The sequence below is a fragment of the Lissotriton vulgaris genome, chromosome 2_1 (genome assembly GCF_964263255.1).
Source record: "Lissotriton vulgaris chromosome 2_1, aLisVul1.2, whole genome shotgun sequence".
In the NCBI taxonomy this organism is placed as follows: Eukaryota; Metazoa; Chordata; class Amphibia; order Caudata; family Salamandridae; genus Lissotriton; species Lissotriton vulgaris.
The window spans coordinates 1235819732-1235843629 of record NC_141687.1 but is presented as its reverse complement, the minus strand read 5'-3'; the positions used below and the strand labels follow the sequence as shown (position 1 = coordinate 1235843629).

General features: G+C 41.9%; 1 protein-coding gene across 1 annotated transcript in view; it reads right to left on the bottom strand.

The window, feature by feature from the left end:
* Positions 1 to 23898, bottom strand: part of LOC147732424 (uncharacterized) — a 2559122-nt gene that overhangs the window by 2110982 nt on the left and 424242 nt on the right. The window contains exons 13-16 of the mRNA XM_086954262.1: positions 16109 to 16232; positions 10125 to 10316; positions 2632 to 2769; positions 2130 to 2312 (exon numbers count right to left, since the gene is read on the bottom strand). Of these exons, the coding sequence (XP_086810388.1) occupies positions 2130 to 2312; positions 2632 to 2769; positions 10125 to 10316; positions 16109 to 16232 (637 nt within the window). The remainder of the gene's footprint in view (positions 1 to 2129; positions 2313 to 2631; positions 2770 to 10124; positions 10317 to 16108; positions 16233 to 23898) is intronic.

Here is a 23898-nt window from a genome sequence, read left to right as displayed (position 1 = left end):
TAAATCTGCCCCTAAGAATGTTTCAGCAACTCATCATCATCAAAATACTCTATTTCGTTCAAGTGACCATAAAAGTGCAAATGCAATAAATACATTATAATACATAAAACTGGCAAGCACATTGTATAATCATTTTGCTAAACAATAAACAACCAATTGAGCCTGGGGAGAGTTCGATAGGGGAGCAAATGCCACTATCAACATAAACCTCCATAGAAACCTAAAACTAGGTTAAAAAGGGGTCAGCCATGTTGAATACCCCGGCCACATCAATCTAAAAATAATAATTCTTCTCTTATGGCCCATAGATATAAAATGTCCGGAACCTGCAATTAAATAATTCAAAATCACTCAAGATATATAATACAATAGGACGAAAGTAAGACCAGATAATAAAATCAATCTGAACTGTTAATACTGAATTTGTAGGAAACATGCCCCTTACATGAATAACAGCAGTAAGTAAGCATTTCAGCACCTTTGTTCTCAATTGCCAAGTGGCCGTCAGGTGTTTCGAAATCCCGAACACCATACAAGGACTAGTATCATAATAACAGTTTCTTGAAGCTTCAATATAGATCCTTATACCAATATTCGGCACAATGGTTTGACCCATTTGGATCTTATTATTTTTACCCATCTTAAAAGAATAAAAAATGCCTTTCTGTCTCATCAGACTGCCGGCATACTGGGCTCAGCTTGCTTAATCGATTCGCATTCAACCAAGTATTTGTAAATGATGCTAATGCAAGAGGACCCACTTGGAGCTTAAGATAGAGCGATCGGCCTAAAAAAAATTAATGTTATCCATAAAATCTTCAAATGTATAATCTCATTTTATTCTTAGAAATTAATTTGACCAGAACCAGTGGTAGGTAAGTGATTAGGTTTTTCTACTGTCCAGCACTAAAATCTTTCCTGCACAATTGTTTAGCACTTGGGCACGCATGTACACACACACGAGCACCCCCCCCACACACCCCACAAACACACACAACACAGTGGCAGTTACTACTGTTTTATTATAAATAGGTCAGAATTTGTATGGGGAGAGTGTTTTTTGTTTTGCTAAGAACTTTGCTGTTGTTTGACAAATGTTAGCAAATCTTCCCCCCCAAAACATTAATCTACCTCAGCACTTTCCTGGAAAGTTTTGGAGTGGTATGTTAAATGAGGTAGGGGAAAAAGGTCCCAAAATACTTTCTTTCCCTGTGATTTTTCCATAGAAAAATTTGAAAATTATACAGAAAAGACAGCTAAACAGAATTGCACCAACATGGTCTGAAAGCTGTATCTTTAGTCAAAAGGCATGCTTTTTGTGATTGGATGTAAATGCGATCAGTTGTTTTTGAGAAAATAAGATTTATAAAAAAGAGAAATCTGGGTAAAGTGTATTTAAAAAACAGAGTGATCTTATTGGTTGCAAGGGCTTAAAAAGAAAGGAGGTAATAGGAACCTTAAAGGGGGTCTCAGTGGGCCTCCCGGTGCTCAAATGAAAACCAAACGTGAGCCAGTCAGATATGTGGCACTCTTATTCCAGATATTGACAGCTTCTGGAAGAGTCCAAGCGCGCTCCCCACCAACCCTGTGTGGTCTTGCAGGACTCACATGGGAGTCATTGCGAAACAAAGTGCTCCTATGAGGGAGAGCGTGGGGTTCTATGGGTGGTTGCTTGCTAATGGGGTCTTGACTGCCTACGGGGGTTGGATGCAGAGCGTGGCCACAGGACCGGCCCGGCTGTCATTCCCCCGCCACACAAGTACACAGGGGAGTGGGCCTTCAATGGTGGGTTGGGTGCAGGGGCTGGCCACATACCAGACACTGCAGGCAACCCTCACTGCACCCAGTCAAATGTATTGCGTGGTGAGGGGCTAGTCTTAGAAGTTTCATAGTAAGATATTAGTTCACATTAAAAAAAAGAATTTCACTCAATTGACTTCACATATTACATCCCTAGTGACATATAAATTTACAGTGGTGCAAGTGAATTCCTGGCAGGACTAATTGAGGTCTGAGGTAAAGTTGGTCATCAACTTATGTTTACAGTCAAACATACCTTTGAGGATAGACCTCATTACTTTTTAGTCAGATATGAATTGTAATTCGAAATGATCAATAAAATAACTTACAGCTGGGCAAAGTCGAGGTTCCACCATTGAAGTAGAGTCACAGTAATATCCCTTTGGACATGGAATGCAAGATGTTCCACCTTCTTTTGGGGTTTCTGTCCAGTGAGTTCCAGGCTGACAGGGGAAGGACCGAGGAAATCCAGTCCCACGAGGGCAGGCATACCCAACAGGGCAATCATCAGTCTAAGAGTGTATATATGAAGGTTACATATCAGCAAACAAATTCTGACATATACTTTAGCATAAAGTACACCTTTTATAGAGCAAGTAGTTTAGTAGATGTGATACTGTGCAGGGTAATCTGGCATTGTGGGTACCCTTCTTGGGTTTGGAGAAGCAGTATCGTAGGGAAAGTTGTGGAGTTGTGACTTTGATAAACAGTTCCTATGACACTTAATGAAGGCATGATGTTAGTGATCGAGGATCAATGCTATTGAGAAAGGGCAACCTCATTGATTGGATAGGAAATAGAATGAAAGAAAATAAGGACACCATTACTTACTGGTTGTGTTATTCCTGCAGATTGTGACCCCTCCACGTAGCAGTATTTTCCTGTGGGGCACAGTTCACATTCCTCAACGTTGCCCATTCCCCGACGGTCACTGTATGTTCCGTTCGGACATGGTCGAGGATTTGGATCCTACACACCAAATACAAATGCTTAGTAACAGTAATAAAGTGCTTTGAAATATTAGAATGGCCTGTGTGTAATTATATATTTAGTAATAAGCCTTGTTTAGTATGGGAGGAAAGTGGGCTGGAAGGAAGTACAAAAGAAAGAATGGTTAAATAGATGGTGTGTGGACTTTAAAAAAACTTAGCAGCCTACCATGCTAACAGCAGTTTCTGGGCTCTTTGTGCATCATGTAGAGTTTGGGACCTAGCCACTCCTACCATCCCAGACTAGTGCTGACAAGGCCCTATATTGAGTCTTGTTTGTGGAGGGAAGCGTCACATCCCTCTGCAATAAATTGATGCTGGTTTGCATTTCCTGAAGGATAAAGGTTCCAGGTATGCATGAAACAGAATCAATGTGGTCCACCCACGTACTAGAGGGAGGACTTTGCTTCCCTGAACTTGTACAATACCATGAACTCACTGTGTTTATGGAGTGCAAAGAGGTACAAGTCTCCTACTTTTGCACTCCATCTCCTCCAGGAAAGCAGAGAGGCACTGATCTTTCTTACATGTTGTGGTGACTTTCCTCTATGTCTTAGTGCAGCCAGTGCCTACTGGGCAATATCAGTGGTGTGCCATGTAAACTACAATTGGTGTCCCATATACAGAGACAATGGATCACTTCAAATTGATATTCAGGACTCAATGATACAGGGTCGTACCATCAAGCAGTCACAGGTTAGTCTAGGAGATGGTAGTAGGGTTTGAAATCAATGGCAGCAATGACCGATCATGATAATGTACAGAGTTTCACCTTTATAGTAAATATTTTTTAAGAACAAATATAGAGCAGCAAAGTAAAGCAGAAGATCATAGCACCTACTGATACTAAGATACTACCCCAAATATTATACGTTTTTTGCCTAAAAACAATATTTGTTAAGATGCTATGTTATGGGGTGATACAGCATCTTAGGAACCTTCGGATTCCTTTGTATCTTCTCAGGCTATTACAGCCTTTTGTTCTTTTGGTTTGTTAATGGACTGCATGTGGTAGTCATGGTGGTTTATACAGTGTTGCATCTCTTTATGCTATGTTCTCTTTAGCACCAAGATAAAGGATGATAGATTATTGGGCTAACCAAAGGTGAACTGAACTATGTTCCAAACGAAACTGAAAAGGGGCTAATCTTTGGCAAAAGAAAGCCTAGACAGCAGCTTAAGGGGGAACATCCTTTTCAATGCAACTTTTACAACGCATGCCTTTACATCGCAAGCCTTACAACGCACGCCATTACAACGCATTGCGCTGGGGGGCGCTCTAAGTTAGTGACTAGATTTAATTTACTATCCAACACCTTTCCTACTATCCATGGGGACTGGAGTTGGAATAGTAAATTAAACTATTCACTATCCAGCACCCCTCAACACTATGCGTTGTAACAGTATGCGTTGTAAAACCTGCGATGTAAAAGCATGCGTTGTAATGTCATACATCCCAGCTTAAGCCACTCTGATGTTGAGCATGCCATTGACACAGAGCTCCATTGCTGTAAGGGGACATGGTTACTTGGAAGAGCAACTGAGCAGTTATGGCACCTACTGGCTGCTCACACAATTTAAGTTGTAGAGGGGATCCAACAAATTAGGCAATGCCCAAGAATGTCACAAAACTTCAAGGATGAGTTTCCTAAAAATAGCTGGTCATGGAGACACCCACATGTTCAATATATCTTTCAGATGGGTTGACACCCACTGTAAGCAAGAGGGACCATCAATATCGACAGCCCTTCAACCCACTTGAACAAAGATATGGATTAGCTGAGAATCCCATCTCTCCTTCAATCTGTGCAAAGGTTACCTCTCAAGAAAAAGAAGGAGAAAATGACAAGGAAAAGTAGAAACACAGAGTCATTTGTGGTGGAATAGCATTGGTAAGACCCATTCTGGACAATGATTAACTCTCAGGTAGAGTGGTGAAGTGGGATTTGGATACAGGTTTAAAGTGCCAAAAAGTCAATGAATATACAATACAAAATTTAGCTTTTTACAGAATAAAACCTTTCACTCTTGGGGTTACACATGAAGGAACAAAAGGTAATAAGACCAGACTTCAATCCAGATATCAGCACGTATCTCCAAGATTTCAGAGAGCAGGGAACTCTTCAAACAACAGCATCCAGATGGTAGACAAACAAAATATAAAAAACAAGCACATGCCCAGAAGCACGATGGCAGATTGTAACCCAAAATGGCAAATCAAGTAGGAGAAAAAACAGGAAAGTTTTTGGGACAGAAATCTTGGTGGATGAAATAAGTGAGAAAAGAGAGCCAATACAACTACCAATTGTTACCAGGCAAACAACCATAACTGTGATTAAATATATTTTACCACTATTGAGTCGGAAATTGAATCCTATGCTAGCAAGTTCCTCCACAAGAAGGTTCTCAGTCTAGTGATTTCCAGATGCTATTAACCCATCTTTTAGAGTTACCAGTCCTTTGCCTGCCTAAAGTAGTTGGTTCTATTAGGGCAGGGGTCTCCAAACCGGTCCTGGAGGGCCGGATCCATGCCAGATTTTTGGGATATCCCCATTGAGATACATGTAGTTATTTTAAAAATCTGGCATGGATCCGGCCCTCCAGGACCGGTTTGGAGACCCCTGTATTAGGGCATTTGGTGGGGATGATGTGATACTGATGGTTACGTTGTGCATGTGACTTTGTCCACATTTGTTTCTGTGCTGAATGCCTGACACAGAGGCTCCTGCCCTCACTAACTGAACTGAACTTAAGGTTCTGTGGTGCAAGGGGAAAACTCCAAACATTCTCTTGGGCCAAGAAGTGGTTGATACAGTGCCTCAAAAAATTAAAATGAGAGTTCTACAAGCTTCTTCAGGGCCCACTTTATGACAAAAACTGAGTCAAGAATCCACTTCTTGACTACTGAGCAGTAGGGAAGATGTTAATTTATGAAATTGAGTGGGCAATGCAGCCTCACTGGCAAGGTTATTCGCGCAACCCTCATGAAAAGCATATTTTTTGTTCCTTCCTAGGTCCGGTCGGTCAGTTGACCTTCAGGTTCTAGTGTTTCATTGACCTGAGTCTAGGGTCAAACTCCATGCAGATTTCATTCAGCTGGGTCGTTTGCACTTCTTACCAGACAGTTTAGCTAATCATCCTAAAGTTAGGGCACAGTGTCTGAGTGGCTCTATAGTCCTAGGCTTTGTAGTGAGAACAGAATGACAATGTGTCCTCATTCTACAGAACTTCAGAGTACGTGCAACCAGGAACATTCCACACAGCACTAAGCTTGCAATTGCACCCTCCAAGCTGACCTCACAATCACCCTCTACAAAAATGGCATAGTCCTGATCCAAGCCTCAACAAAAAACCTTAACAAATTTGCAAGCCTTTTCACCCTCCTCATTAACTATGTGCGCAACACTTGCAGAGTAACTAACACCTGCCCCGACAATCCTCTGATAAGCCAGTCTAGCATCCCTAGCCACCCACAAACCACCCCTCCAAGGTTTTCCAACATGGTTCATCCGACCCCCTCCTGCACAGCTCCCGGCCGTACCAGAAGAATCATCCCTGCACCCTTGATCTCCTCCTCGCTAGCTCTCCACTCTAATTATGAGGCCGGTACACCTCCAAACACCTTTGATTCAGGTAGAGCCTGCCCGTCCAGCCCACAAACCACCCCTCTAAGAGTCTATACCACTGATCTTCCCAACCTCGCTAGCACATCTCCCTGCTTTGCCAATAGATTTGTCTCCAGACCCTTGGCCTTCTCCCCGCTAGCTCCCCTCGCTGACCATGAGACCGGTTTGCCGACAAAAACCTATGATACAGGTCAAACTACCCCTTCTACCCGGTCTCCTATCCATGTCGATAGTATTGCTCCAGAACTACTGCCCCCCTGCCCTCTAATGCCTCCCTCTTACAGGGATACCGATAGTACTGCACCAGAACAACTGACCCCCTGCCCTCTAACCCCTCCCTCTTATGGGGACATCAAAACCCTGCATTCAAAGAGCTGCCAAATTAACTCAGATCCTCCACATCTCCATACTGGATCTAATGAACCTCCTTCACTTCGCTGAACTCTCTCTCGCCAACCTCAACCTCAAAACCCAGCGGAATTCCACCCCTCCATATCACAGAGATCCCCAAGCACCCAATACTGCGAGCCTTTAGACACTTTTGCAAGCAAACTTGCCCCTTCTCAAAGGAGGAATATCTCGCTCTCGTCCTCTCCTACAAATCAATTCCTGACACCCCTAGTCCATCAGACCTCGCTGAAGATGAAATCCTTGACATCCTCCACAACTACAACTCTGCCCCAATTACCCTTTGCCTTCTAGACGTGATTGTCGAACATGCCAACTGCACATTCACTATCAACCCTAACAGATCCGCTCAGAAGTGTGGTCAAAAGCAACCTAGCGCTTGCACACCTACCCACCCCCACTCTCGACACTCACTCCAATTCCTCTCTGTCTGGTCTCTTAATCAATTGACAATCAGCGTTTAAACAAGCCGTCGATATTGCTGAACTCATCCTGAACAAAAATTTCGACTCAGCAATTCGAACAGAATCGTGGCTTAACGACTCTTCATCTCCATGCCTGGACCTCTTAGTCCCTGCCTAACTACAACATTACCAGGCTGGACAGGCAATCTACCAGGAAAGGAAGAGGCATCCCCTGTATCTACTGTTCTAACCTCAGTGTAACAGAACTCCTGGCGGATACCTCTAATTTTTGCGAGTACCTTTCACTCTCCATTTGCAGCAACTCCACCTACTGTGCAACCTACACATCATTTATCACCCCACAGGCAGGAACAACTTCTTCACGGACTACCTCATGGAAATCATTGCAACTAAGATTTCCTCCATCAATAAAAATATTTCCTGGGTGATTTCAACCTGCACTGGAATGAATCCAAGTACCCTCACGTCAATGCCATCAGAGACCTCCTGACCGATCAAGCCCTGATCCAAGCCTGTTCACTCCCAACACACTTGAAAGGGGCCACCCTTGACTGGATCTTCTCTAAGGAACCAACAGTCAAGCTTATCTCTATAGACCCTTGCGACTGATCTGACCACCACGCTATCGCATTCCTACTACCCGGCACCCACAAGGGTACTGCAACCAGTGTTGCCTAAACGCTGGATTGGAGACACTAAGAACCTGGACCACAATGAACTGGAGGCTTGCTGCAAATCTGACCCCTCCCCCCTCGCAACAGTCAGTGACCTCAATAATACCTACTCTGCAACTATTTCGAAAATTATGGATGACCTAGCCCCAATAAAGCTAAAAAGAACCCAATTCAAAGACAGGAACCCCTGGTTCACTGGATCTCTCAGTAATGAGAGGAGATCCCCCCTGCAATCCGAAAGAATCTGGAGACAGCACCCCTCTGCCACACATCTAAAACTTCTCCTTTAGGCCAGAAACGCCTACAATTGGAACATCCTCAACTCTAAAAAAAGAATTTTTCAGATGTGGACTTGAGAATGCCAAGAATAGACCCCGTAAGCTCTGCAAACTGGTCATACACCAATCCAATAAACTGGCCAAAACTTCGCAAGAACCCCCCAAGTCCTTAATATGATCGGACGACAAAGTCACAACCTTAGGAAACAAACTTAATGCCGCCACATTCTATCTATCCGTTCCTGACCTTTCTCCTCCTCCTGCGACGCCCCCACAGATTTCACTTAAAAATCAAGCTCTCTTGACCGACTTCAAACTCTATGACAAAGACTCCGTCTCTAAATTTCTATTGTCTATAAACCCGAATAACCATTACAATGACCCGCTCCCCTCCAACTGCCTAGCGGCAGTTGCCCAGTCCATTAGTCCTACCTGGACTGCAATAATCAACGCCTCGTCGGCAGGGATCCATTCCTGACTCTCTGAAAGCCGGCTAAGTCCTCCCCATTTTCAAAAAGCCGTTGCTGGATCCAGCCTCCCCTGACAACTTCAGACCTATTTCCAACATCCCCCTCTTAGCTAAAGTGTTGGAGAAGTGTGTGCAACAGCAACTAAGCCAACTCATCAACAACTTCCACCTTCTCGATGACTTCCAATCTGGATTCAGACCTGGGCCCAGTATTGAAAAGACCATGCTCCACATCGTTGACGATGCCCTCCAAGCCGTTGACCAAGGGAAAACTTGCCATCTAATCCTCCTAGATCTGTTCTCAGCCTTCAACATGGTCAACCATGAAAAACTTCTCGAACGCCTCAAACTCAGACTTCTTACAAGCTCAAGAAAATTAGACCATATCTCTCCACAATTGAAAGCTTTGAACTGGCTACCCCTGGAGGCTAGAATACAACTTAAACTGGCCTGCATCACACAAAAGGCTTCATACTCAAATTCCCCGGCTTATCTTGCACAGAACTTGTGGTATCCGGCAGATTCAGAAACCCCCGGTCCGCAAAAGACCTCTTACTCCAAGCTGTACATTTCCGGAAGAAAAAAAAACTTTCAATCGGGCTGTCTCTGGGGCACCCCACCATCAGAAGAATTCCTTATCTGGCACGAAAAAGGAGGCCAAAACTTTCCTTACGGGTAAATTCCTCTCCTAAATGTTGCGTCCTACCAACACAGAGACCCTGACCAACTACCGACTAGCGCCGCCCATCTGAGTATCGAGCTACCTCACCAAGAATCCTGGGGCCTTATCTTGAGTAATCATAAATTAATCTGTACATACATGTCGGTTATCCCTTATGTATCCTGCACCCCGCCCCTCTTTATCTTTAGTACTTTGTGATTTCATGCTTGTTGTACACTTCTATGATCCCTGTTAAGCGCTCTGATACCCTAACGGGTCAAGTTCGCGCTCTAAAACACAAAAATAAAATAAATAAAATAAGATCAAGATGAATATATCAAGGACAGAGAAGACAGAATAGTCATAAACCCAATGTAAGAAATAACAAAATAAAATTAATGTAGCTCTTTCAGAGTAGACTATTGATGAAGTACAGAAAATAACAATACTCTTTTCCAGGTCCTTATTGTCCAAAAATCCCACACTAACAAACTCTAAACCCTCTTCCCCCACAGAAAAAGGAAAATAATAAGTGTACTATATGGCTGACACAAACTAGTATGGTAATCCATGTTTGTTTATACAAAAATGGTTTCAGATGTCATGTTTTACATTGGACTATTATAATATTTTACTGTTATTACCTGTATCAGCAAGACAAGTCACAGGCTACTGTACCCACTCATATGAGACAGTACATACAGGAGCACTAAAGCAAGATATCCAATTACCAATATTTATGGTATCCTACTACCATTGTGAGTTTCCGTCCCACCTTCCTATCCAACACTTACAATGTTTCCCTTGGGGCAATAAAATCCTTTCGGACAGGATCTCTCGATGGAATCAGGCTTGACTGGCAGTCCTTCAGGACATATGAAACCAGCAGGGCACACCATTGCCTCCAGCATAACTTCTTTAGTGGTCTTCACATGACTGCAATAATATCCAGGGAGACAGAGAGAGCAGGTTGAAGCACCAGAATCCTAGTTAATAGAAAACAATGTTATTTTACTTTTAGGGTAAGATACCAGCCTAGAACACTTGAAACTCACATTTGCTTTCCTCTCCATGTCACTACTCCCCTATGACATCCCACTGTTTTTAACCTTGCCAACAGACCAGCCATTAAAAAAGTAGTAGGATCCGGCATGCAAATTAAATTTCTCCTCACAGTCCCTAAAATCACATAGCCAAGGTGCTCCACTTACAAACGTGTTGAGCCCATCCCCCCACACTAGGTAAGCAGGACGAGGGTCCGATCATGAAGCAAGCTATAGGTGGAATGTGTGGGTGAGGACCCTAAAATATATCCTGCAAGGGCACAGTGATTTTTACCAATTTACCTGGGTGAACAGTTCTACTCCCCAGTGAGACAGCGGCAACGCAACATTCTGTTTTGTGGATAGTAATAGGATCCAACAAAATAAGGTAACCCTCCTCAAGTATTGTTGTTTATGAAAAGGGAAACTGAGGGTAAAACCTTAAACATACTTCTCACTTCTCCTAATTGTTGTCCCATATACAGCAGCGTAGAGCTGTAGTAGTAAACTGATCTACATTCCCAGAAACTCAGGCTCCTTAGAATCTACTTGGACCTGAGTGTGAAAATTATTTGACTAACAAGTTCAGATAATTGGTTTAAAAAATGTTTAGATAACCTACACAAACACCCTCTCACTGGTTCTAGTAACTAAAGGCAAAGTAGAAAAGATAAAAGTATCCTTAACAACTATGGCAGAAAATGTTGGTTTATCCTTCACAGATGACGATTAGAATCGAAAATTGGCAGGACCTTCATTACTATCAGACATAAATGTGGCACAAACAATTGCTCAAACCCATTACTGGGAAACCCGGACTTGGGAATTATGTTAAACAGGTCAGAGAGAGAGCTGAGGAAGGACTGGAGGGGGCAGGACTCCAAGGGAATGTGGACACAGTCAAAGTCAAGAAAATTATTTATCAGATGCAGGTTGGAAGGTGTCTCTGAATGAGAACCTGTGTCAACTCCTTAAAAGTGCTTTTTAAGGCAGTGGTGCAAAAGCTTGGAAGGAGAGAGAGTTCTTAATTCTGGTTGCACTATAGAAAAGGACTGTGCTACAATGCATTCTTTTTTTGAAAGGTCTGGTATAACAGGGCTACCTGAACTCAAAAATAGTGTGACAGAAGGCATGGTAGAATTGTGAAGGTTTTTCACAGTGATTCGAAGTGGGAAACATGGATTAGTGTCTGTGTCGCTATACATCGAAGGTCGACTTGTTTCAGCAATTAGCATTGCCTGTGTGGGTTGGTCGGCTTTCTTCAGGATCTTAATATTGCTCTAATCCCTATAAGCGTAACTGTCCTTTATTGCAGTGTATGGCCATCTTATTTTTAAAGTTTTAAGATAGGCATGCATGCTTATCATATAGACCAGTATTTGGCCTTTTTCCTTTTTGCATTGGTCTGAGTTGGCCTCCTAACACAGCAAGGCTTCAGAGGGTTAATCGGGCGGAGTGCTTCTTATAGTCACACCTTCGTCAAAGTAGATCACCCAGGTCTGTACCTATTCATCTCCCTGCACCCTGCTTTTACATTAACCTCTGCCTTTATTTTACCCACCTGGATGCCCCTTAAACTCATGTTGTGTAAAGTCACTCTGATATTTATCAGATTGCTATGCACATTTTTTTTTCATTGTAGTTTTTCTCTTTTGTGCATTCATCATTGTAAACCAATCTAATACTTTCAGGTCATATTTGTGCAATATAAAACCTCAAATAAATAAATAGTGCAGAGTGGGGAGCTTCTGCATTTATTTCCACATGTTAAAAGGCACTGAGTGGAAAACGTAGGCAGGCCAATTGTGTTAACATTAAGCACATTAGTGGTCATGTGTAATAAGATTGTGGCACGTGATGAAAAGCAAAATAAGACATAAACCCTGAGTACGAGTTTCGCGGTATGACAGCCTGAGCACTGTGACCTCTACATGACCTCAGCACCGGCGGTCTTCCAACTGCTTTATTACAAGGTTTCTGATGGGCCAGAAACGGTCTTCCTGGTGCGGATCAATGTTTGTCCATATTTATCGATACATGTCTGTATATTTCGATTGCACATGTGTTGAATGGACACATATGCATAATACAGGAGTAAAAATATCACATACCCTTTGCTGGAGTCTGGCCCATATTTGTCCAGTCCAGTCAATCGGTATATAGTAAAAAACGGACTTAACTCTATTTCGATGCCAACAGGGTCCTTCTCTTCGTGGTCAATATGCTGCTATGAAGGGGGGACCTGAAGAAAGGGATTCACATTGGAGTCTGACTGGAAGAACATGAAATGGGTGAGTATGCATCCCATATCCTTCGATTCCTCAGACTCGAATCAGGTGTTCCCACCGCCACTGTCAGGTCCTCATAAAGCCATAATTCAGAGGGTGTTGAACTTCTTTGTATCTCCCTATAACTGCTGCTTCCCTCTTACTGCCTCTGCGGTGTTTTGTGATTGGCTGACATTGTCGGTGGCTCACCAGCGATCTTTTCAACTGTAAGCTGACAATCTCTTAATACGCCGGTCGTGGCGGTTGGACCTTTACTGTGGGTACAGCGTTCTTGGGACGGCCAAAATCGTAACCAGGCCCATAGTGTGTGATGACACTCTCCCACATAACTGCAACATACATAAATGTGCAGAGCAGGCACATTAATTGTGCATGCTTTATTGTAGAATCACAACAGCTTAAATCCAGTATCAAAGTAGAAGGCGTGCAGTACATATAAAGATGAATGAGTAGGGGGCTGGGCACTGACTTTCATATCATACTCTGCCGCGTCTTGTGATTCTTTCAAAATATTAGCTCAATCGCTCAGATGGCCCTGTCAGCCTGGCCTGAAAGGCCTTTATGATTTAGCAACAGTGGATAACAACTTTTGTTATCAACTGTTTGTTGTATCCTGCCCTTGTAAAGGCATTGCATTTTACCACCTGTGGAATGTTGCTGTGATGATCCGGTTAAGAAATTTGGGAATTAGTCAGAGAAGTCACAGTTGAGTGGGCTGAGCAGCATATGCTGGCTGTTCCTGGTGGGGTTTGTACTATTCATCTTTGTATCCTGTAACTATCTTCAATAAAACCTCCTGAAACTCATCACATCTACCTGGAGTTAATCACTACACTGTTGCTATGTCATAACAGTGAGTTATCAGATTTAGAAACTAAAATAAGAATGGAGGCTATCTATTAGACCTGGATCTTACTCTCAGCCTGGTTATGATTAACTGCTAACTTGAACCTATGTATAAATCTAAAATATCTCATCTCATGAATATATTCTTAGCAATGTTGCTGCACGACAATCCTCTCCTTACATAACTTCCTCCTTCATGTATGGCCTTTACTGATTCCTTATATCGAACTCTGCTTCTAACACTGTTGTAAATGTCTCAGTCCATCATGTTCACTTCAACGTCTCCTAATCCAGTTGCTCTCTCTGCGTACCCAGCAGAAATGCCCAATCAGCATACGATACTGTAGAGTTAATCAGTGTAGACACCCCCTCTTTCTCTATGAAAGTGCCCATGACCACATCAACCATAGTGAAGGGCCACTAAATACACCTAATGGATACTTTAGTGATAGTGTTATTTTTAGCACAGATCTATCCTTATGCAGAAGTGAATTTGCCCCATACACTAAAAATATTATTTTGCTTAAACACATTTGACAAACAAAATGGGAATATTGACCCACTTTTTTCAGACAAATCAAAGACAGTGTCGGCACTTCAGATATAGGGGCACATGCATCAACCTATTTCGGAAGTGCAAACGGTGCGAATCAGTAAATTCGGCCGTTTGCACTTCCTAAATATGTGTTTGGGATGCATCAAGCATTTTTGAGTAATTCGGTATTTTTACCGAATTCCAAAAATGCGATTGCTTTTAAGGAATTGCAAATTTGCGATTCCCTAAAAGCTATGCATCATTTAAAAAAAAATTGTGATTATTCAAATTGGAAGTGCAAATTACCACGAGGTTCAACCTCGTAGAATTTGCGAAATTGTTTAAAAATGCTTAAAAATGCATTTTTTAAACTGTCCAGTTACAGACACACATGTTCTTAGGACATGTGTGTGTGTGAAACATGCACTTTCAAATGCATTTCAGGGGTGCAGGGGGGGGTCCTTTGGACCCCCCCCTGCACCCATGAAATTTTCTAAGTGCCACTCGCAATTTGCTACTGCCTTCCAATTGACTACATTGATTCCTATGGGCCTCTAGGCCCATAGGAATCAATGTAATGCCATTCCTTAATTGCACTTCGCAATTAAAGAATCGCAATTTCCGAAAATTAAGAAATCCTAAAAACTTTTAGGATTTCTTGATGCATAGCATTTTGCATTTCCTAAATAGCGATTCCTTAATTTTCGCTATTTAAGAAATGCAAAATCCTAGATTGATGCATGTGGGGGATAGACTTTGCCATTCTCAGTTATACCCATGATGATCAGCATTTTGGGCCAGATGTATCAAGATACACTTTTGCGATTCTCAAATAGCGATTTTTAAGGAATTGCTATTTGAGAATTGCAAAATGATATGTATGTAGAAATTCGCAACTTTTTAGCGATTTCTTAAAATTCCTTAATTCCGATTAGCAAATTGCTAATCACAATTAAGGAATGATTTCCCATTCATTTCCATGGGCCAGGAGGCCCATAGGAATGAATGTGAAATTATTCTCAATTTGCGATTCGCAATTTGCTAATCGCAAATTCAGAATAATTTCAAGGGTGCAAGGGTGTCCAAAGGACACCCTGTTGCACCCCTGAAATAAGCATGGGTGCACATGTGGTGCACATAAATGCTCTAAGGGCATGTATGTGCATCACACAACACTTTGAAAAATGCAAAAAATTAGCATTTTTCAAAAAATTCACAAATTACTACCCAACTTGAAGTTTGTGGTAATTTGCGATTCCTTACATGCAATCGCAAAATAAGGAATCGCAAATTTGCGATTCCTTATTTTGCACTGAAATTTGCTACATACATACCATTTTGCTCAAATGAGTTCGCGAATTTCGGCGTTTGCGAACCCATTCGAGCTTCTTTCATCCGGCCATTAATGATTAACATATGTTGCTTTTTTATGACATGACCATCCATTTCTGTTATTAATGTCTTTATAGGATATAATCTAACCCTACTCAGATTAATCAGACCACGATCTACTGATGAAGTTCTGTGTTAACCTGTACCCCGCTGGGCAAAACAATTACTGATATACTTAGTTTCCATTTCAACTAAAAAAGAATGTTGAAACATCCTCCGTATTCACATGCTAGTACCTACTGGGTTATTCTAATCATGGCTGACGTAATAGGTTTCAATACATCAAGAATAAACAATTGTTTACTTGTGCTTAATAGCTGAAACTGTGTCCCATTACTCAGTTTTACACCAATCACGCCCTCTCAGAAATTAATTGCACAAATGTGTGCTATAGGTTGTACCTACTTACATTACAGAGGCTCAAAACGTATCACTGTTTGACTGCTCATCTTGTATTATCTACACATGCTAACCCGTTTTTGTATAGATTTTGAATAACAAATCTCTTATGCCCACCCAGTGGCAGCACATTTGATAAAGTTGTTCACCCCAGTGTTCCTGGGAAGGTATCATGTGTATATAGGTCTGAAAATATCCTTACTCGAAGAGGTTTGTAATGTTTCTAAATCCTGAACCTTTTAAATAATTTATATTATGCCCTGCAATATACTTACTGAGAACTGTCCTGTACCACATGGTATTGGACTTCTGGAGCCAAGTTCAGGGCAGAAAGAGCCTGCAGGACACAGGTCACACTCTTGCAGTGTCCTTGCACCTTGTTCTGCGCGATAGGTACCACTATAAAACACATAGAGAGAAAAACGTATTTGTGGCACTGATGTGTAGTGACAGTAGACATTTAGGGGTTTCACGCACAGAGAAATAACACATGATACTGGATGCTAGGTGTTAGGGTAAATCGAGACAGTTTCAGACATATAAAAGATGTTCATCCAGCGTTCTGAAGTGTTAACAAGTAAGAAACAGCAGATCATTAGCAGTTCACGTTTAGACTACTGACCATGAGTATCTATTTTCTGGGTGCATCTCATGGACATCATTTAGGGGTAGCCAAGTGTTGCAGTTGCGACCCCTGGTTTGCCCCCCGCGACCCCTGGCACTCTCCTTGAGACCCATAAACTCAGGCTGCACGGGGCAGCTTCGGAATTTCCAGGCTGCAGTAGTAGTGCGTTCAACTTACAACTGTTTCAGTTTGCCCATCAACTAAGGGTCTGCTTAAAGTGCTGCATAGCAGCACACCCTTCGAGGCCTCTCACACCCAAAACATCAGCAGACAGGAACATGCAGGCTTTGGGGGGACTCAGCAGCACTGAGAAGGAGCTACTGGGGATGCTGTCAATAGCTTGTGCCTGCTTTCATTGGGTTCAGGACCCCAAGACCTTTGGGAATGTATGGGGTACTTATGGACATCGTTTAGGGATTGCAGTTATGTCCACTGGTTTGCCCCTTGCAACCCCTGGCACTGTGTTTGCGACCCCTGGCCTAAGAAGTGGTAAACTCAGTGCCAAGAACATGGGGGAACTCCGCACACCTTATTTTGTGTACATTTTCCATCATACTAATAGTGAAAAATATTGTATTATTCACTATCTGTGTGATAAAAAGTAAAGCACAATTAGCTGGGACGAGGCCTTTGGTGGAAACTAGGGTAAGTAAAATGGTTTTAAATGTATGTTGTGTGCATGCTGGTGAGTGAGAGGATGTTTATGTGAGAGTGAGCATGAGTAAGTGTGAATGTATATGTAAGCATGTGTATGTGAGTGAGAGTCAGTGACAGTGAGTGATAAAGTGCGAGATTGAGTGTCAGTGATTAAGAGTGAGTCATAATTAGTGAAAATGAGTGACTGCAAGTGAGCAAGAGTGAATAACATGAGTGTACAGGATTGTCAGAGAGTGGGAGTAAGAATGAGTGGGAGTGAGAATGAATGAGTGCACTTGAGTGAGAGTGTGGTCATGCTTGCAAGTCTGTTTTTGGTCCTGGCATACTGAAGGTAATTCTTGTCTTTCAGAGGCACCTGTGATACACTGGTGCTGGCACACTTGAGGCAATTTGTAGCAGAACAGACACCTGTGACAAAATATTGGCACATTAGAAGTAACTTGGCATATTGGATACCCATGTTTCAAAATATTTGAAATAGCATACCATAGGTAATTCTTTGAATATCGGAATACTCTGGCAAAATGCTGGTACTAACACATTGGAGGAAATTCTTGGCATAAAGGAGGGCAGCCTGACTTATGGTGTGGAGGTGGGTGGGCAACCATAACACAATGCTGGCCTTGACATATTGAGGCAATTGTTGACATAACGGCTACTTGTGGTATATGGATTACATAAATACAATTTTCTGGCACTGGCATATTGGGGCATCCATGACAAAATGCTAGCCCTGGCACAATGGACCACATTTTTGATGTATGGTAGCATCCCCAGCACATTTTTTTAAAATGTGCTCAACCCCTGAAGAGCATCCGGTTTCTTTGCCTTGGCACACCATGAAAGGATTTGAAAATTTAATAAGAGCCCTGCCAGAGCCTATGGCTTTTTAGAAATTTGTCTTAAAATACACTATTTTAGCACAGTATTTTAAAAATGTTATTGTGGGAAGAAATGACCTAGTAGAAGCCTGCTCACTAGCTTCAGGCAAGAATTTCATTCCAAAACGTTTGATGATCAAGTGAACACCATACTGCAGGTGGTATCTAAATGACACCTTTGTCTGTGCTGTGTTGTTACATTAACCATGCAGTTATAATGGAACCTCATCAATGGCAATCATTGTAGTAGTTGAGCTTAAATGTAGTTGAGCTTATATAGCGCACAGCTACCCGCAGTGGGTGTCCCGGCGCTTGCTTAGGGAACCCGTCCTGATATTCCCCTGTGTGATAGCCCCAGCGGGTATCCACAAGGTGAAAGTCAGGCATCCCGCCGCGAGGGGCCGTTGTGGAGATTAAGCAAGCTATTGCCCAGAGTCGCAGAGTGTGAACCTGTGAGTCGAGAAGGCACCGGAGCGAGAATTATCGAGTCCGTGGAATTTTTAGCCCAAGACCCGCCGAGGCGGGGAATTGAACCCTGGTCCAGGACCGATCTCAGCTTCCGGGTCTGCCGCCTCTAACCCCTGAGCCACACTTCTCCACATGTGATGTCATCATGGCTAAGGACATGTCACATGACTTCCCGAAAACAGCCAGGGTCAAGGCTCACTTCCTGAAATGTCATTAAGGTCAAAGGGTATGTGATGTCACTTCCGCTACCTTTGGCATTTTGGTGAAGCAACGCCCGGGGTCCACCTTATGAAATTGCTAACAATTTGGGATGACAAATCAATGTAGGCACAGAAGAAAAAGTGACATTCACACAATCAGGTTTGATTCACCCTCAAACACATCTCCTGGTCTATTGCCACACCAAAAAAACAAGCATTTGCAATGCAATAGGTCTTGCATTAGAGACAGTTTGAGCTATTGGTGTTGCAAATAAACATGGTTCTTGGATTTATTTTTTGGGCAAAAAATATCCCAGCAGTAGTGTTGTGAGGGTGCAGAAGCATAGGCTGTCAATGGGACCTCTTTTGGCCACTTATGGTACTGCACTCTGCAACATGGCCAAGGAAAGGATATGTCTCAGTGGTGAGAGATGCCGACTGGGGAGCTTGGGATCTGTGCTCAAGTCTGGTTTCATTTTTTAATTCCCACCAAGCGCATGGATGTATAAAAAAACGCTAGAAATGTAAAATAACATAAGAATTCAATGCTCGGGTGAGCAAGCAATGTTGTGAGCAAAACCGCAGTGGCCTTCGAGCAGTGGTAGGGGCCGGGAGCAGTGCTGCAGGAGGGGTGGGGGAGAGGCGTGGGCAAGCAGTGTTGTGAGCCAAATTTGCAGTTGCCTTGAAGGGGTGGTGGGGGCTTGGAGCGGTGTTGTGACAGGGGTGAGGGGGAGGCACGGGCAAGCAGTGTCGTGAGCCAAACAGTAGTAGTCATGGATCGGTGTTGGGGGCCTGGAGCAGTACTGTGGGAGGGGTGAGAGATAGGAAGCATGGGGAGATCAAGGGATCAAGCAAATGAAGCGATGGCCGCTAGCAAATGTAGTGATGGAAGATTCATTACACAAATATACAGAACACTTAAGGAGCAAACACAATCAAAAAAAATAGTTCTCTCTAAGTATAAATACCTGGAACAGTAAAAACACATGTAAGAGGGCCAGTACTCATGGGAGGATACAAAATTCCAAAAGGAGGGACTACTAAGTGTATTCACCAATGAAAAGCCAGTATTTCTAAAGGACAGTAAAAGGGACCAATAAAAAAGATGGGCATTTTTTCAAGACAATATCCTAGGTACAACATGTCTTGAAGACACAGTGCTGGTGCTGCCTAGGCAGACCTAACAATCAGCAGGAAGTGGGGGCAGCCTGGGAGCTAACAATGCACAATAAATATAATTTTACCACATTATTCAACATTTAGAAAAACACATAAACACATTGCAATCTCTCACTTCTACCAAGTCTGCTGAGATGATTTTACGGTTTAAGTGGAATTAGATTCGTGACAAGAGATTTCATTATGAATAATAATCATAATAGCAAACTCAACCACCATACCTAGGTACAGCATATATGTTGTTTTATTTTAAGCCTTTCCAACATTCACCGTCACTCCCTAGCATAGTTGCTACATGTTGAGGTTAGCACTTGCGAATGAGATTCAAAGTCTACATTCATGATACCATGGCATTTACGGACCTATTTCACCTACAATCTATTCTACATTCAAAGCTCATGCTCTCTAGGAAGGTGCAGTAGTCCGCTGGAAGTAATTGTCCCCACAGACAAGCTATAGACAAGAAATCAGACACTTTCAGAATGCTGGTCAGATGTTTTTTTACACTACCAGAAACAAAATAGATACAAAGTGCGATTTCTTAATTATCAGATAAAATTATAAAGGGATAACAGTGAGTTACAGGGATATTTTCCGTTGATGGGGTCTAATTGACATCAAAGAGATGACAATAGCAACACTTGGGTTATTTATGATGTCAATCAGAACCCAGAGGTGCAAAACATTACAGTAATTAATTTTTTACCCATCTATCATTTTATGCTAAATATGCCCACAAAATCATGCATATGCTTTCACTGCTATGCAGTAGCAGAGGACTTGGTGGAGCAATGCATAACATGGCCTCAGTTATGTATCTCTGTCCTAAAAGTAAAAAAGACATTACCTGCCATCCTAGAACAACTTCCAACCCCTTCCCTGCCTTCCTTTCCCCTGCTAGAGCTGTGCTTTTGCTTTCATTCAAAGCAGACATGCATCACTGCACTGCCAGGCATTCAGATCACCCTATCTGAAATAAATGTGGAGGCTTTCTATGGGAGCGACACAACAAAATAAATACTCAAATGTCACATTCTAACGGATGTTTATGTAAACTGTTACTCACAATGGCATACTTTTATTTTGGCTTTTTAAAAAGCCACCCAAAAAGATGGACATTGTTTGCTTATTATGAAATACGTTTAAATCAAAATCTCCATATGAAATACTGTTTTTATCGTGCATGTCAAAGACTTCCTCCGTAGCACCAGATAGTGTGGCCATATTTTAGTTCAGCTTATTCAAACACACAGATGCATAAAGCTTGCATTAATTCAAAAATAATTTTTTTTAAATAATAGTTGCAATATACATTTTATCAAATAAAACAAATAAACTGAATTTAAAAAGTTAAACACATATATATTAATATATAAATATATATTTAAAAAATCATAGGTTTCAGGCCTTATATAGTTAGGAATTAGCATTTAAAAAACCTTTGAAATTCACTGAAAAAACCATAGGTTTCAGGCCTTATATAGTTAGGAATTAGCTTTTAAAAAACCTTTGAATTTCACTAAAAAAACTATAAGTTTTAGGGGTGTTATTTTTAGCTGGACATTTCACTCATAAAAAACCATTGAAATTGCTCCTATATAGTTAGTTGTGCTAACTATATTTTGCGCACCCGCAATCCACTTCTGATGATGTCACATATTAGATCATTCATGACATGGTCAGTCATGTCAGAAAGCAGTGAAACAAAGGTGCAAAACTGGCAAAAGGGGAGGGTAGAAGCACCCTGACCCCTAGGCCTGCTCAGGGGGTCCCACAAGGACCCCCCAGTCCCCCCCCCCCCCAAAATTTTTTTTTTTTAAATCGCTGGGTGCGCGCACTGTACGCGTACGGTGCGCGTGCCCCGCAATTTAAAAAAATATATATTAAAAAAATATATATATTTTTACACGTTCGTTTTTCTGCTTTCCTGTGCCTCAGTCTACCGAGGCATAAGATGGCTGCCAACAATTTCTGTTGATAGACAGTGGCAGCCAATCACCATGCAGCTCGTACTCGGGAAGGTACAGAGTACAGTAAGCTTACAGTGCACTCACGGTGCAATGCCTATAGATATATATATTTTTCAAATTTGATTTTCTCAGAAACTGGAGCGATTTACACCATTTAAACAAAAGACTCTGCTGCGTACCAGTCTCTACCATTTTGCCAAGTTTGGTGTAAATCCGTTCATCGGTTCGGGCTGTAGTCTTGTCTAGATGTCCTATGGAAAATTGCATGGGGAAAACACGTTTTGGGACCCCCCTTTTTTCTCGGCCCCTGCTTCATGATTCCCCCCGAAACTTTCAGGGAAGGAGCGAAGCGTAACGGGCCATCTTCTTTGAGAAAATCCCCTACATTCATTAACCGGCGCCAAAGTTATTCCCAATAGAATGTTGCGGATTTCCTATGGAAACTAGGTCCTAACTATATATACCTACTGGCGACTGCCAGTAGGTAATTTATATATATATATATATATATATATATATATATATATGAGAGCACAGGATTCCCTCTCTCCAGCTCTGCGTACGCGGTCGAAGCCTCCACGCCAACCACAGGAAGGAAAAACGGACCACCAATCTTGCAGGCAAATAATGTTTATTGCAGTTCACAAGCCATATGCCAGCGACGCGTTTCGAGCACGGATGCCCTTGCTCACGCTGCAGTGCAAGAATAAAACAATCACAAGCCATTTTTAAATGCAGGTCACCTGTGTAAGTTACCACCCCCTGGTGGTAACTTCCCATATCACGTGATAAATACTAGTGAAGAAAGACTACCGCTGCATTGTAAATTCTATCTGAACACACTAGAAACAAGGGAGCAGATGTCAGGTTAAATCCGGAATCATTTAACAACGTTTATGAATTGCACTAGATAACTGGTTAAATCCACATATTGACTGAATTTCTCCTTATTGTCATTGCATAAATAACGCATTGTATGTACAAAGATGTTACTTGTGTAGGAATTGGGATCTCATAAGTGCAAAAACGTCAGAACCATTGTGTAAGTGTGCAAAATGTAGCAATGTTATCTAAGCAGCAAATAGACCATAATAAAGTGCATATGTGACAAAAAGGTGCAAAAATAGTGATTGTGACGAAAGGTAATCATCATCTATGGAAGTACATGTTGAGCCACGAAACCACCAAACAACGGAAGCCAAATCAGCAAATATAACTAAATTCAGAGCCCTGAATTAAAATCGGTCATAAATACATATAGGCAATCGATGTTATGAAAGGTAAAAGTAATATCAAAAGTGTAGAAAAAAGTGTTAAAAATGTGTTAAAAAACGGGTATCAAAATTTACAAATATATCAATATATACAATCAATTTAGACAGATCAAATTGTCATCAATACGAGGTTAGGTCGTGCAAAAGTGCAAATAATGGGTACAAAAAGTACTGTACACAGTGCAAAAGTCAACACATAAACAACTAAGCGCAGAATTAGAATGCTCAAACTGTACAGCATGGCAGGAATAGAAACAAATTCAGATTAATTCGTACATAAATAGGGAACCTAACTTATGTAGAATTTGTAGTCCGACAGACAAATGAATGAATAACTGGGTAAGGAATGGGCACGCCTATCTAGACATCACAAATAGGGAACCTAACTTGAGATGTCTTCGAGTTTACCAGGAAATTCTTATGAGCTGGAAGAGAAATGTAGGATGGAATGTCATTCTAAAAAGTGGTGCATTTCTTCAATGTTGTTAAGCCCGTTGGGCCAACGGCTATCCAACTCAAGTATAAATCTCGATTCCAACTTCCTAAGTAATAGCTCTCTATTGCCACCTTTCCTAGACAAAGGTACGGAGCCAATTACAAAATAAGAAAGGCAAGACAAATCTCTTTTGTGAGTGTGATTGAAATGCCTAGCGACCGGGTAGGCCGGATCATTATGAAGTATGGCTCGTAGGTGCTGTAATATGCGCATGTGTACCTGGAGTTTGGTACTCCCCACGTACCGAAGTCCGCAGGTACATACCAAAACGTACACGGCATAGTCAGTTTTACATGAGTAATTACCCAGTATGGG